The sequence below is a fragment of the Jaculus jaculus genome, chromosome 14, assembly GCF_020740685.1.
Source record: "Jaculus jaculus isolate mJacJac1 chromosome 14, mJacJac1.mat.Y.cur, whole genome shotgun sequence".
NCBI lineage: Eukaryota > Metazoa > Chordata > Mammalia > Rodentia > Dipodidae > Jaculus > Jaculus jaculus.
In genome coordinates this window covers 2,207,728-2,220,651 of record NC_059115.1, presented here as the reverse complement: position 1 = coordinate 2,220,651, position 12,924 = coordinate 2,207,728, and the positions used below count along the sequence as shown (strand labels likewise).

The 12,924-nt window shown below is 50.6% G+C and overlaps 1 protein-coding gene across 3 annotated transcripts in view; it reads right to left on the bottom strand.

The window, feature by feature from the left end:
• Ceacam1 (CEA cell adhesion molecule 1) overlaps positions 1-12,549 on the bottom strand; it is a 28,090-nt gene extending 15,541 nt beyond the window's left edge. For 2 of the 3 annotated variants that reach the window (XM_004670324.2, XM_045133800.1), the window contains exons 1-5: positions 12,418-12,549; positions 11,017-11,376; positions 5,614-5,892; positions 4,645-4,899; positions 1,993-2,271 (exon numbers count right to left, since the gene is read on the bottom strand). In XM_004670324.2, the coding sequence (XP_004670381.2) occupies positions 1,993-2,271; positions 4,645-4,899; positions 5,614-5,892; positions 11,017-11,376; positions 12,418-12,508 (1,264 nt within the window). In that variant the 5' untranslated portion in view covers positions 12,509-12,549. The remainder of the gene's footprint in view (positions 1-1,992; positions 2,272-4,644; positions 4,900-5,613; positions 5,893-11,016; positions 11,377-12,417) is intronic. The other variant, XM_045133801.1, reaches the window with a different exon arrangement.
• Positions 12,550-12,924: the final 375 nt, after the last annotated feature.

Genomic DNA, 12,924 nt, shown 5'->3' with positions numbered 1-12,924 from the left:
ATATTAAGGTTATGTGGTAAGATGAAAAAGTTCTGGATGGTGGAGATGGCTGCCCCACATTATGACTGTATGTGGTGCCTATGAACTCAAAATGCCTCCAATGGTGTACATTATGTTATATATATCACATATATATATATATATTTTTTTTTTTAATTGCACATCAAAAAGAATGTTAACGGAAAAAGAGTCTCGTCCAAGGCCACATAGTAAATGCCAGATTCAGAATAAAAAACTCAGCACAGGGCTGGAGAGCTCAGTGGTTAAAGGCTCTTGCTTGCAAAGCCTAATGGCCCAGGGTTAGATTCCCAAGTACACACATAAAGCCCGATGCATAAAGTGGCCTTTGTGTCTGGAGTTTGTTTGCAGTGGCAGGATGTCCTGGTGCACCCATACTCTGTCTGTTTGCCTCTCTCTCTCTCTTTTAAAAAATATTTTGTTTTTATTTATTTATTTGACAGAGAAAGAGGGAGAGAGAAAGAATGGGCACGCCAGGGCCTCCAGCCACTGCAAACGAACTCCAGATGTGTGCGCCCCCTTGTGCACCTGGCTAACATGGGTCCTGAGGAATCGAACCTGGGTCCTTGGGCTTGACAGGCAAACACCTTAACTGCTAAGCCATCCCCCCCAGCCCATATCTGTCTCTTTCAAATGAATAAATAAATATTATTTTTTAAAAAGAAGCTCAATAAGAGTTGGCCTTCTGCATCTGTGGATTTTAGTTGCTTAGGTCGAAAAAATATGTGCACACCTTCCCCTTGTCAATATTTCTTAAATAATACCGTAGAGTAACTAGTTATAGAGTATTTACTTTGCATTACATATCAGATATAATGGTAAAGATGAGTTAAAGAATATGGGAAGATGTGTGCAGTTGTATACAAATACTGTAGGTTTTTTTTTTGTTTTGTTTGTTTTTTTGAGGTAGGCTCTCACTCTAGCCCAGGCTGACCTGGAATTCACTATGGAGTCTCAGGGTGGCCTCGAACTCACGGTGATCCTCCTACCTCTGCCTCCCGAGTGCTGGGATTAAAGGCGTGCACCACCACTCTCGGCTCTGTTTTTTTTTTTTTAATTTTATATTTATATATAAACGGTGACAGCATCCACTGACTTGGTATCTGAGGTGGCTCTTGGAGCCAGCTTCCCATGGTTACTGAGTGTGGACTCCATTTGACATTTGACGCGGAGCCTAAGCACTGAGCCACACTGCCGCTCTAGGTACTGTGTGTGTTGACCCCGTTCTTTCTTTCTTCTGGTTATTTATTTCTTCTTTGTAGAGGTAGGATCTCTAAGCCTGTAGCTCCAGGCTGTCCTCAGAGCCATGGCCATCCTGCTGCCTCAGTTTCCTGAGTGCTGGGGCTCCAGGCTGGTGTCACCATGCCATAAGTGTCAGAGTCTTAGTTGATATTCTTTTCTCTGAATCTTTTTTTTTTGAACTCAAGTCCTCATTCTTGAAGGGACTGAGTCATTTTTAAAATATATTTATTTATTTATTTGAGAGAGAGAGAGAATGGGTGCACCAGGGCCTCCAGCCACTGCAAACCAACTCCATGTGCCCCCGTGTGCATCTGGCTCACATGGGTCCTGGGGAATAGAACTGGGATCCTTTGGCTTTGCAGGCAAACACCTTAACCGCTAAGCCATCTCTCCAGCCCTCTCTGTGCCTTTTTTTTTTTTAATTAGAGAGAAAGAGAGAGAAAGAGAGTGAGAGAGGGAGAGAATTGGCACTCCAGGGCCTCCAACCATTACAGTCGAACTCCAGACGCTTGTGTGACCTTGCATCCCTTTGTGCGTCTGGCTTACGTGGGACCTGGAGAGTTGAACATGGGTCCTTAGGCTTCGCAGGCCAGAGCCTTAACCACTAAGCAATCTCTCCAGCCCTTCCCTGTGTCTTCTATCCATTTTTGTGAGTCATTGGTTGGAAAAAAAATTGTCCCCTCCCCACCAACAACTTAAAGATCTAGGAGGGAGGAAAGATCGATCACTCACAGAGGACAACCAGCCGGAAGAGGCCACTCTTTCTGGAGCTCACAGGGTTGGACACCTCACACTGATAGAGCCCGGCGTCGGCCCTCCAGACCGGGTCAATGGTGAGGACGCTGTTGTTCCTGGTCAGCTTCATCCTGTCCGTGAGCCGCAGCTCCTCGTTATTGAAGAGCCACCGGATGGAGACTGCAGCGTGACCCTCTGAGAGGCAGGTCAGGGTGACAGAGTCATCTTCCGCGACGGTGCTGTTGATGGTCTGGATGGAGGGCTGCGTCACCGGCTCTGTGGACAACAGAAGAAGGACAAATGAGAGAGGCTAACGCTTGAGGCCGATGGCGTGAGGTGTGGCCAGGTGGTGGCTCAGAGCTTGGCCCCTGACCCTCTCCATTTCTGGTTCGAGATGTTGATTGTGACGACGTCGCCGGACCTCCCTCTGAGCCCAGGTCACTCAGGGCGTCCCCTCCAGAGCAGAACTCGGGACTTTACATCTTGGTACATACCATGCCAGGAGCCTCTTCTCAGCCAAGGTATCCACCGACTTCATTATCAGGTGGAATTTTCCCCCCCCCACGGGTGCTTTCTTTTGGGGAGGGGTGGCAGTGGGTCGTGTCAGGGAAGTCTCAATATGTTGTTCAGACTGGTCTGGAACTCTCTATGTAGTACACGCTGGCCTTGAACTCACTCTGCCCCTGAACTCCCAGAGAACGGAGACGTGTCAACTTCCCATCGACTTGTATAACCTTTTGCTAGTACTTTCTTTGGCTAAACAAGACCAGGGGCCTCAAGAATAGAGCTTTACGTTTACAGGGCAGCTGTTTCCTTTTCATTGAATATTTTGCCAGGGAATGAAGATGGTCTGGCCAGTTCTCATGATAGAGGTCCTTCCTTCCTTCCTTCCTTCCTTCCTTCCTTCCTTCCTTCCTTCCTTCCTTCCTTCCTTCCTTCCTCCCTCCCTCCCTCCCTCCCTCCCTCCCTCCCTCCCTCCCTCCCTCCCTCCCTCCCTCCCTCCCTCCCTCCCTCCCTCCCTCTTTCTTTCTTTCTTTCTTTCTTTCTTTCTTTCTTTCTTTCTTTCTTTCTTTCTTTCTTTCTTTCTTTCCTTCTCTCTTTCTTTTCTTTCCTTCCTCTTTCTTTTCTTCTTCTTCTTCTTTTTTTTGAGGTAGGGTCTCACTCTAGCTCAGGCTGACCTGGAGTTCACTATGTAGTCTCAGGCTGGCCTCAAACTCACGGCAGTCCTCCTACCTCTGCCTCCTGAGTGCTGGGATTAAAGGTGTGTGCCACCACACCCAGTTTATGATAGAGTTTTGTATCAGGAGAAGTCCCAAACTGAAGAATTTTTTGTTTGTTTGTTTCAAGAGGATTTTATTTCCTGTCCCATGGACTAAATATCACATTGAAAGAAGTCTGCAGGGGCAAATGGTCACATTGTTAACAAAAGCCTGGCATCTCTTTACTCTCCCTACAAATATTTGTTTTGGCGCATACAATTTGCTTTGCTTCCACACAGAGACTACTGAGTGAGGTTCCCTGTTTTCTTCACGAGTCTCTCTCTGTCTCTCTCTCTTTCTCCTCTCCCATGTGATGAAGTTTACAGCCTCACTTACCTGGGATTTGCGAGCTGAGACGCAGCTCAGAGGTGGTCACCCCAGGCTGATTTTCCTCATTCCCCTGTACCTGACCCCAGAGGCAGCTCTGGCATCAATTGGCCTTGTGATTCAGCCTGCCTCGGGACAGGACTTTAAGCTACCTGTTCCACCCGCTCCAATCAACTCCAGATGGTGGCAGATCACAGACAGCCACTCAACTGGCTGAAGAGTTAGGAGCTGAGTCATGGGCTATCCTTCCCCATCTGTGTTCTGAAGAGTGGGGAGGTCCCCCTTTCATTTGGAGAAAAAAATAAATAAATAAAAAAGCAGTACAAGCTTTTTATTTTTTAAAGGTAGAGTCTAACTCTAGCCCAGGCTGACCTGGAATTCACTATGTAGTCTCAGGGTGGCCTTGAACTCACGGCCATCCTGTGTGTTGGGATCAAAGGCGTGCGCCTCCACGAGCGAGCGGCAAAAGCTGTGCAGTGCTACAGCAGTGAGAATTAGCTGCTACGGGGCTGGAGAGATGACTTACTGGTTAAGGCATTTGCCTGCGAAGCCAAAGGACCCAGGTTCGATTCCCCAGGACCCACGTAAGCCAAATGCACAAGGGGGCACATGTGTCTGGAGTTCGTTTGCAGGGACTGCAGGCCCTGGTGCACCCATTCTCTTTCTCTCTCTCTTTCAAAAGCAAATAAATAAATAAAATATTTTTTTTTAAGTCCAAGATTCAGTGGGGAGGGGGTGTACAAGAGCGAGACCTGGGTGAGTTGGAGGCTAGGGAGACAATATTGGGATTGGGAGGGACTGGGAATGAACTTCTTCCATGGTCATTCCTCCCCCTCTTTTTTTTTTTTTTTTTCTTCTAGGTGGGGTCTCGCTGTAGCCCAGGCTGACCTGGAATTCACTCGGTAGTCTCAGGTTAGCCTCGCGCTCACAGCGATCCTCCTACCTCTGCCTCCTGAGTGCTGGGATGAAAGGCGTGCGCCACCGCGCCTGACTGCCCAATCATTTCTAAAATCAACAGGGCGCACCCCAGAACTGATTGGCGACGTTCCAAAGATCCACTTACCAAGGATGGTAATGTTCTTGACTGCGGTCCTATTGAGGCCCGTGACAGAATTATTGACGAAGCAAGAGTAACTTCCACTATCATTTGTAGTGATGTTGGGGATAAGGAGCTCTGATGAGTAGGACTGTGGAATCCCATTGATAAACCAGGAGTACTGGGAGGGTGGGTTAGAGGCCGCTTGGCAGGAGAGGTTGAGGTTAGTCCCTGCTTGGAAATAGAATTCTGAGGGGGATATTGTGGGGGTGTCCGGGCCATCTGTAGCAAATAGAATAAAGTCACATAGGGTGTCATCACATAGAGAAGGAAGCTGTTTTAGAAGTCCTGACTGAACCATGTTGCTTTTATTTATTGGTTGATTATTATTATTACTTTTTTATGGGGGTGGGGGTTTCCAAGGTAGGGTCTCACTCTAGCCCAGGCTGACCTGGAATTCACTCTGTCGCCTCAGGGTGGCCTCGAACTCACAGCGATCCTCCTACCTCTGCTTCCCGAGTGCTGGGATTAAAGGCGTGGGGCCACCACGCCCGGCACAACCTTGCTTTTAAAAAGGCTCACAACCGGGCGGGGCTGGTGGTTAGCTCGGTCATAGCACACTTCACCAGCACGGTCTCCATGGACGAGGCCACATGCGCATGTGCATGCACACACACACAAAGTCCTACCCATCCATACCCCTCTGCGTTTCCATGTCCTGTGGCATCGCTTTCTCTACAACACAGGTGGTGGGTGACCTTGAGTCTCTTCAGAAGGGAACTAACTGTCCCTCCCCCGTTTCCTTGGCTCCTGGCTAGATCTGCCTGGGGCAGGACAGGATGTCATGGCTGGTCAGGGTGTCCAGGGGGCTGGGGAAGGGTTCATTCATATCATGGACCTGAGAGGGACTAAGTGACCTGGCCTCTGGACCCTGTGTATTAAAAAAACAAAAAAACAAAAAACACTTGGGGCCATAGAGGAAAACCAGTTACTCACAGAGAACATTGAGAGAGACTGAGTCACTTCGGTTGGCCGACACTGGGTTCCAGGTTTCACACTGATAAGGCCCTGTGTCATTCCTTGTGACGCTAAGTAAAATGAGAGTCGTGTTGTCTGTGGACAGCTGCAGTCTGGCATCCTCTGGAAGGTTCTGACCGTTCACCCTCCAATGGTAAGTTGTTCCTTCACTCTTAGGTTCACACGTTAACGCTACAGAATCCTCACCCTCCACAGGGTCACTGTTATTGCTTCTGATGGAAGGTTTGGGGAGCAGCGCTGTATAGACGACAGAGAGAAGATGACCCTGGGTGGCACCTGTGATCCCTGCAGAGGTCTTTTTTTCCATCAGAGTTGGCCCCTCTCACCTCCCAGCCATCTGCTAGGTCCCTAAACAACCAGGCAGGAAGTTAAATCCCTTGCAGAGGCCTGAGGATGTGATCACGCCTTCTGGAACCGCGGGGCCAGCTGGGCTGATGTGGGAGGGCGGTGGACGTGCACCAGGGCGGCCTGAGCCACAGCGTCAGGTTGTAGACAGGCTTGGGATGCAGATTCAGAGTCCCCATGGGTCTCCTGGTCCCCACTGTCCCGCCACCTGCATGGCCTGGGGACCTGAGGTCCTGAGTCCCTCCAGCCGCACCGACTTCCACGGCTCAGCCGGGGTGTGCGTCCTCTGAGGCTTTCTTGGCTGTCCTAGAGATGGGTCACCATGGGACTTCCCATTGTGTGTCAACCCACAGACTGTCCTAAAGACCAGAGGTGTGACGGAAATCACACAGGAGTATGCCCAGTACTTGGCCCAGTGGTCAGCTGGGGCTGTAAGGTGGATGGTACTGCTCAGGCGCTTGGTGGCTGACATGAAGCAGAGACCCTTAGATGACAGAGCGTGATCCAAGAAGTGATCTAGCAGAGTGAGGGGATGGACAGGCTTGGGGCTTCAATGTTCTTAATCCCACTACAGAGGGCGGGGTCTTTCCTAACATGCAGGTGGACGTTTTCAAATCCAGTCCCAATTGGTGGAGCACAAAGGACACAGTGTGTGTTAGACATATTGAGACAGAAATCTGAGAAGGAGGACCAGAGAAATGCCTCTGCAGTCAAAAGCACTCGCTTGCAAAGCTTGCTGGGCCAAGTTCGATTCCCCAATACCCACGTAAAGCCAGATGTACAAAAAGTTACCCATGTACCTAGAGTTTATTTGCAGTGGCAAGAGGCCCATACATTACATACAGCCTTCCTTCAAATCAGTTAAAAAACAAAAGTATCTTAAAAGATAAAAGAAATTTGAAGGGCTGGAGAGATGGCTTAGCGGTTAAGCGCTCGCCTGTGAAGCCTAAGGACCCCGGTTCGAGGCTCGGTTCCCCAGGTCCCACGTTAGCCAGATGCACAAGGGGGCGCACGCGTCTGGAGTTCGTTTGCAGAGGCTGGAAGCCCTGGCGCGTCCATTCTCTCTCTCCCTCTATCTGTCTTTCTCTCTGTGTCTGTTGCTCTCAAATAAATAAATAAATAAATAAATAAACAAAAAATATTTAAAAAAAATAAATTTGAGAAGGTAAATTTCTTCAATACTAAGAAAACGCTCTTCTAATTTCTTTCAATAATTGTTCTTTTTTTTTGGGGGGGGAAGTAGTCTTACTTTAGCCCAGGCTGACCTAGAACTCACTCTGTGACCCCAGGCTGGCCTCAAACTCACAGCGATCCTCCTACCTCTGCCTCGCAAGTGCTGAGATTCAAGGCGCGCACCACCACACCTGGATTATCTAGTAATTGAGGAAACTGGAGGGGTTTCTATCTCACAAATCCCAGCACTTGGGAGGCTGAGGTAGGAGGGTCACCATGAGTTCCAGGCCACCCTAAAACTACCAAGTGGGCTGTAGGGAGCTCTACATCATAAAACCAAAACAAACAAACAAACAAAAAAAATAAAATTGAGGGCTGGAGAGTTGGCTTAGCAGTTAAGGTGCTTGCCTGCAAAGCCCAAGGACCCAGGTTTGATTCTCCAGGTCCCACATTAGCCAGATACACACGGTGGCACACGCGTCTGGAGTTCATTTGCAGTGGCTGGAGACCCTGGTGCGCCCATTCTCACTCACTCTCTGTCTCTCTCTCTCTCTCCCTCTCTCTGTGTCTAATGAATAAATAATAAATGAAATGGTAAAACAAAAATAAGATTGATTCTACTTCACAAGGGAGGAATGATCCCCCACACCTTGAGAGGTGTGATGCACCACCTGAGTCACTTCCCAGGAAGGTGACGTCAGAATCACTGTGTAGTCGGGCAAAGCTGGGAGCGATCCAGCAACACAAGACAATGAGGCACTCTTCCTCCCTTTCCTTTGACCCCAGCGGTCCCAACTGTAGTTTCCTTTCCATTCTGTCCAATAGGGCAGAGTCTAACCTGTAATGGCAGCGTCTCGCCCATCTCACCGAGAGAAGAGAGAGAGAGGGCTTGCTGGTGGCCATGTCTCAACATTAGGACACAAGGTGCATTGTGGACTGGGCTCTGGGCCCATCAGACGGCACTGGCAGGGCCGGCCAGCCTCCCCCTTTTTCATTGCCCCCACGGGGATCAGAGGAACATGTGCCCCCACCGGGACCAGGATGGAGTTGTGAAGGAGCCCGAGGCAGGCAGCCCTGTCCTCCTGTCGGGGATCCCCGGGGAGTCGGGAAAGCCTTGTGCTTGCTTCTTGTCCCACATGCCAACGTCACCAGAGGAAAGAGCCCTAGACCGGGGCATAGTGGAGGCTCTTGATGGCAGGTGTGGGGGGGAGCTTGGTGGTTACCTGCACCCCAGGAAAGAAACGGGACAGATAGCTGCAAGTGTGAGAGAAGTAAAGGGAAATCCAGCCAGGCCAGGCAGGCACATGGGTGCCTTGCAGGAGGGAAGAGAGAAAGGAAGAGCATTAGAGAGAGACGCCCGCATGTGTTCGTGTGAATGCCACAGTCCCTCCAGGAACCAAACTTCTTGTGATTTCCTCAGAAGTCAACCAGGGCAACCCTAAAATCTCTCCCCTAGTCCAGAAAGCCCAGGGTCATCGTGTGGTGCGGATACAGGCATGACCTTAGGACCGGGTGGTCAGCGGGAAGGAACAACGACCTCAGCCCCCAGGAGGGACAGGGAATAGAAGTGACCAGAGCCTCTAGAACTTTGGCTGCAATCTACACACTCTCTCTCTCTTTAAAATATTTTTATTTACTTATTTGTGTGTGCGTGAGAGAGAGAGGCAGATAGAGAGAGAATGGGTGGGCCAGGGCCTCCAGCCACTGCAAACAACTTCCAGATGCCTGTGCCACTTTGTGCATCTGGTTTACATAGGTGTCCTGGGGCATCAAACCCAGGTCCTTAGGCTCTGCAGGCAAGTGCCTTAACTGCTAAGCAATCTCTCCAGGCCCCCTTCTCTCTTTTAAAATTATTTACTCAAGAGAGAAAGAGGGAGGGAGTGAGAGAATGGGCACAACAGAGCCTCCTGCCAATCCAAACGGACTCCAGAAACAAGCACCACTTTGTGTTTTACACGGGCACTGGGGAATCAAACGCAGGCTCCCAGGCTTTGCAAGCAAAAGTCTTTAACCACTGAACCATCCCCCTAGCCCCTACATTCTCTTAAGAGGTTATATATAGTTTTCTCATCCATCCATCCATCCATCCATCCATCCATCCACCTGTCTGTCCATTCATTCATCTGGTCATTCATTCATTCTCCACTGGTCCCTTCCCTCCATCACAAATCTATGGAAGATTAGCCACACGGTGGGCCCAGTTCTGGCGGCAGGGTCTTAGCAAGGAGGAAGAGCAATCCTGTCCTTGATCCTCCAGTGGGAGCAACACCTGGCTCACCAGGAACACATGAGCACAGGTCCAGTGAGGATGGGCGTAGGTCCCCATCTAAGCCTGGAGACTCGGATGCCATGTGGACACCGTTCATTTAGTCACAAAGCAAGAGCTGAGGACTTGTCCATTTGGTCCTGCTCTCCAGTCCACAAGTGTCTCTCCCACCCACCCCAGCTGCCTTGAAGCGACAGCTTGCCTCTGGGTCACAGAAAACCTAACAAAACCCCCAGGGCAGAGACAGGTCAAGGGTATAGCTGTAGACAGACATCTCAGGTCTCTGTTCTGCCACACATGGACTGGGAGACTGATTCCACAACTGTAATCCCTTGTGCCTGTTTCCTTTTTCCTTTTTTAAAATTTATTTTATTTATTTATTTGAGAGAACAAGGGAGAGAAAGAGAGAGAGAATGGGTGCACCAGGGCCTCTAGCCACTGCAAATGAACTCCAGATGCGTGTGCCACCTCATGCATCTGGTTTATGTGGGTCGTGGGGAGTTGAACCTAGGTCCTTAGGCTTTTCAGGCACGTGTCTTAACTGCTGAGCCATCTCTCTAGCCCTTGGGTTTATTTTAATAAGGACGAATGATAAATGACACCTGGCTTGCCATATTGCCTGTAAATTCACCTTAGAATACCCAGAGTGACCAGACACTGGGACAGAGGAACTGCCCAAATTAATATTGTCTGTGACCATTTGTTTCCAAGAGAGAATTCCCGGGGTTGGAACCCCACAGCTCACTCACAGGAGTAGTATCTCTCCCCTCAGTTCCTCTCCTTGGAAAGGCTACCCTTCCTGTGCACACTCAAAAGCCGGCTGTGGTGGTTCAATACGCCTATCATCTCACCACTCATGAGGCTGACGTAGGAGGATTGTCACGAGCTCAAACCCAGCCTCAGTTATAGAGTGAGTTCTAGGTCAGCCTGGGATAAAGTGAAACCCTATTTTAAAAAAAAAAAAAAATCAGTAGATCATCATAGCAGTTGACGAATGGCCTCGGGCACCTGTCCAGGTATGTTAGGAGTTGCCCCGATGTCCTTGCCCAGGTATAGCTCTAGGAGCTCTGTACTAGGGGTTGGTGCCAGGAGCTATGAGAGTCAAATAGTACGAAAATCGTTGCTATATATTAGTCCCCAGGAGGAAGTCAAATTCTAATGCTGGCTCCAAGCTCCCTAGAGCCACCTGGAGTACGAGCCTGGGACAGAGGTCTGCAAACCACGGTTTCCTAAGTGTATGGCTCCTCTGTGAGCGTCCCATGATCCCCTGGGTGGGGCCCTGTCTGAGCCTCAGGGGGTTCCTCAGGTTCACGAGGAAGGGGCGGGGCCTGGGGGGCTCAGTTATTCCCCCCCCACACCCCCGGACCCGTCCTTCCCCCTGCAGGTGGATTCAGGTCAGTCACAGTCTGTCTTCGACTGCTTTGTCCTGGAAGTGCTCAGATCCCAATCAGGGCCACAGTGCAGAGGGGAGACAGGCACTGACCAGGCATGATAGTCGTGTGTGTGTGTGTGTGTGTGTGTGTGTGTGTGTGAAATTAGCCCCACCCTGCACCCAGAAGTCACAGAGAATCACTCACGGTATACGCTGAGTTTCACAACCACGTTCTGACTTTGAAGCACCTCATCCACTTTTTGGAGGGTGTAGACTCCCGAGTCGTTCAGGGTGAGATTCTGCAGCAGCAGGGATCCATTGGGGTACACGGTCTCTCGCCCGGTGTATGCGGGGCCCGTCACTGTTATGTTCGTGGATATTATATGCCGTATAATCAGGTGGCTTTCATGCACCTGGCTCCCTTTGTACCAGATGTAGCCATAAAACTTCTGTCCCTCGCTGTGGGCAGGTAGAAGAGCATCCTGTCCCTCAACCGCATTGGGCGGTACAGCTTCAACAGTGAGCTGGGCAGTGGCCGCCACATTCCAGAAGGTTAGAAGTGAGGCTAGGAGAGAGAGAGAGAGGTCCATCAATATGGAGAGCTTGGCTTTTGATGGGAATTTGTGGCCTTGGGTCCTGAGCAAGTGTGTTCTTCCTTTAGCCTTGGTGTGCATAGTGTGTGTGTGTGTGTGTGTGTGTGTGTGTGTGGTGTACTTGTATCATGACCTCCATTTTCTCAGTGCCCCCTGAACTTGTCACTTCCTCTGTGTGGACCTCCTTTTTTTAAAAAAAATTTTTTTTGTTTATTTTTATTTATTTATTTGAGAGTGACAGAGAAAGAGGCAGAGAGAGAATGGGCGCGCCAGGGCCTCCAGCCACTGCAAACGAACTCCAGACGCGTGCGCCTCCCCCCTTGTGCATCTGGCTGACGCGGGTCCTGGGGAATCGAGCCTCGAACCGGGGTTCCTAGGCTTCACAGGCAAGTGCTTAACCGCTAAGCCATCTCACCAGCCCCTGTCAGGTCTTACACTCAGTGTTTAGGGGTTTGGGGTTCCCTTCAGTCCACGGTTACTGTCAAGTCCTGACCTCACCTTGTAGGCATCCCTGCTGGTCTGTCTTCTCTGTTCATTAGAACTAAGGCATGGTGAGGACAGGGACGAGACTGATCTTTTTTTTTTTTTTTAATTTTTATTTTTGAAGTCCTATGTTCCGGAACATGGATCAGGTAAACCTGAGGATGAATGAAAGCTCCTCCCAGGGTCCTGCATGTCCAGGGGGTTTCTCTGGCTGGCGACTCATGACAATGCTCAACGCCCTCATTTTACATGTGCATTTGTAGAGTCACCCTGACACAGCTGCAAAACCCCAACCAGAATAGCGTGGCCAGGGAGCACGTAGTTTGGGAACCACTGAGCTTCTCTTTTCCCCCCCCCTTATCAATTCCAGTTGCCAGAGCTTCCTGTGGCTGGGCCTCCGTCCTCTCCCCTCAGACTGCGAGCAGAAGTCTCCGTGTCCCTCTCCCAGGGTCCTGTCCTCCCCAGGGGTGACCTCCGCCTCTGGACTCCCCTCGGGCCTCCCGCTCCCCCCCGGGGGAAGCGGGGCTCACCTGTGAGCAGAAGTCCTTGCAGAGGGACGGGGCACGGCTCCATGGCCTCGGCCGCCTGCTCGGTCCTCCTGGTGGAGAAGAGCTGAACCATCCGGTCAGCTCGGCTGTCCTCCCTCCCTTTGAGCTGAGCCTCCTCCCGGGGGCCTGGGACACCTCCCAGGATCACGTGGGCCGGGGGGCGGGGTCTGCGTCCAGGACAACTCCCTGTCCCCCCTCCCTTTCCTCCAGGTTGACTCCTTCCCCCCTCTCTCTCTCTCTCTCTCTCTCTTAGGTTTCAATTCTCTGCATACCACACTTTGAGAGAACAGCTCACCTAAGGGCTAACCTTTGCTGGGCTCTGATTGTGGGGGGGGGGGGTGCTTGTCACCACCAAAGAGGGAGCCCTTGCAGTCCCTAACCCCAATGGTGTATTTATTTCCCTTTGGATCCCAGGGAAGGTGGCCTCCCAGCACGACGGTGACAGACATGTCTGGGCGAGGGGGTGGAAAGGGACCCAGGTGAGTGATG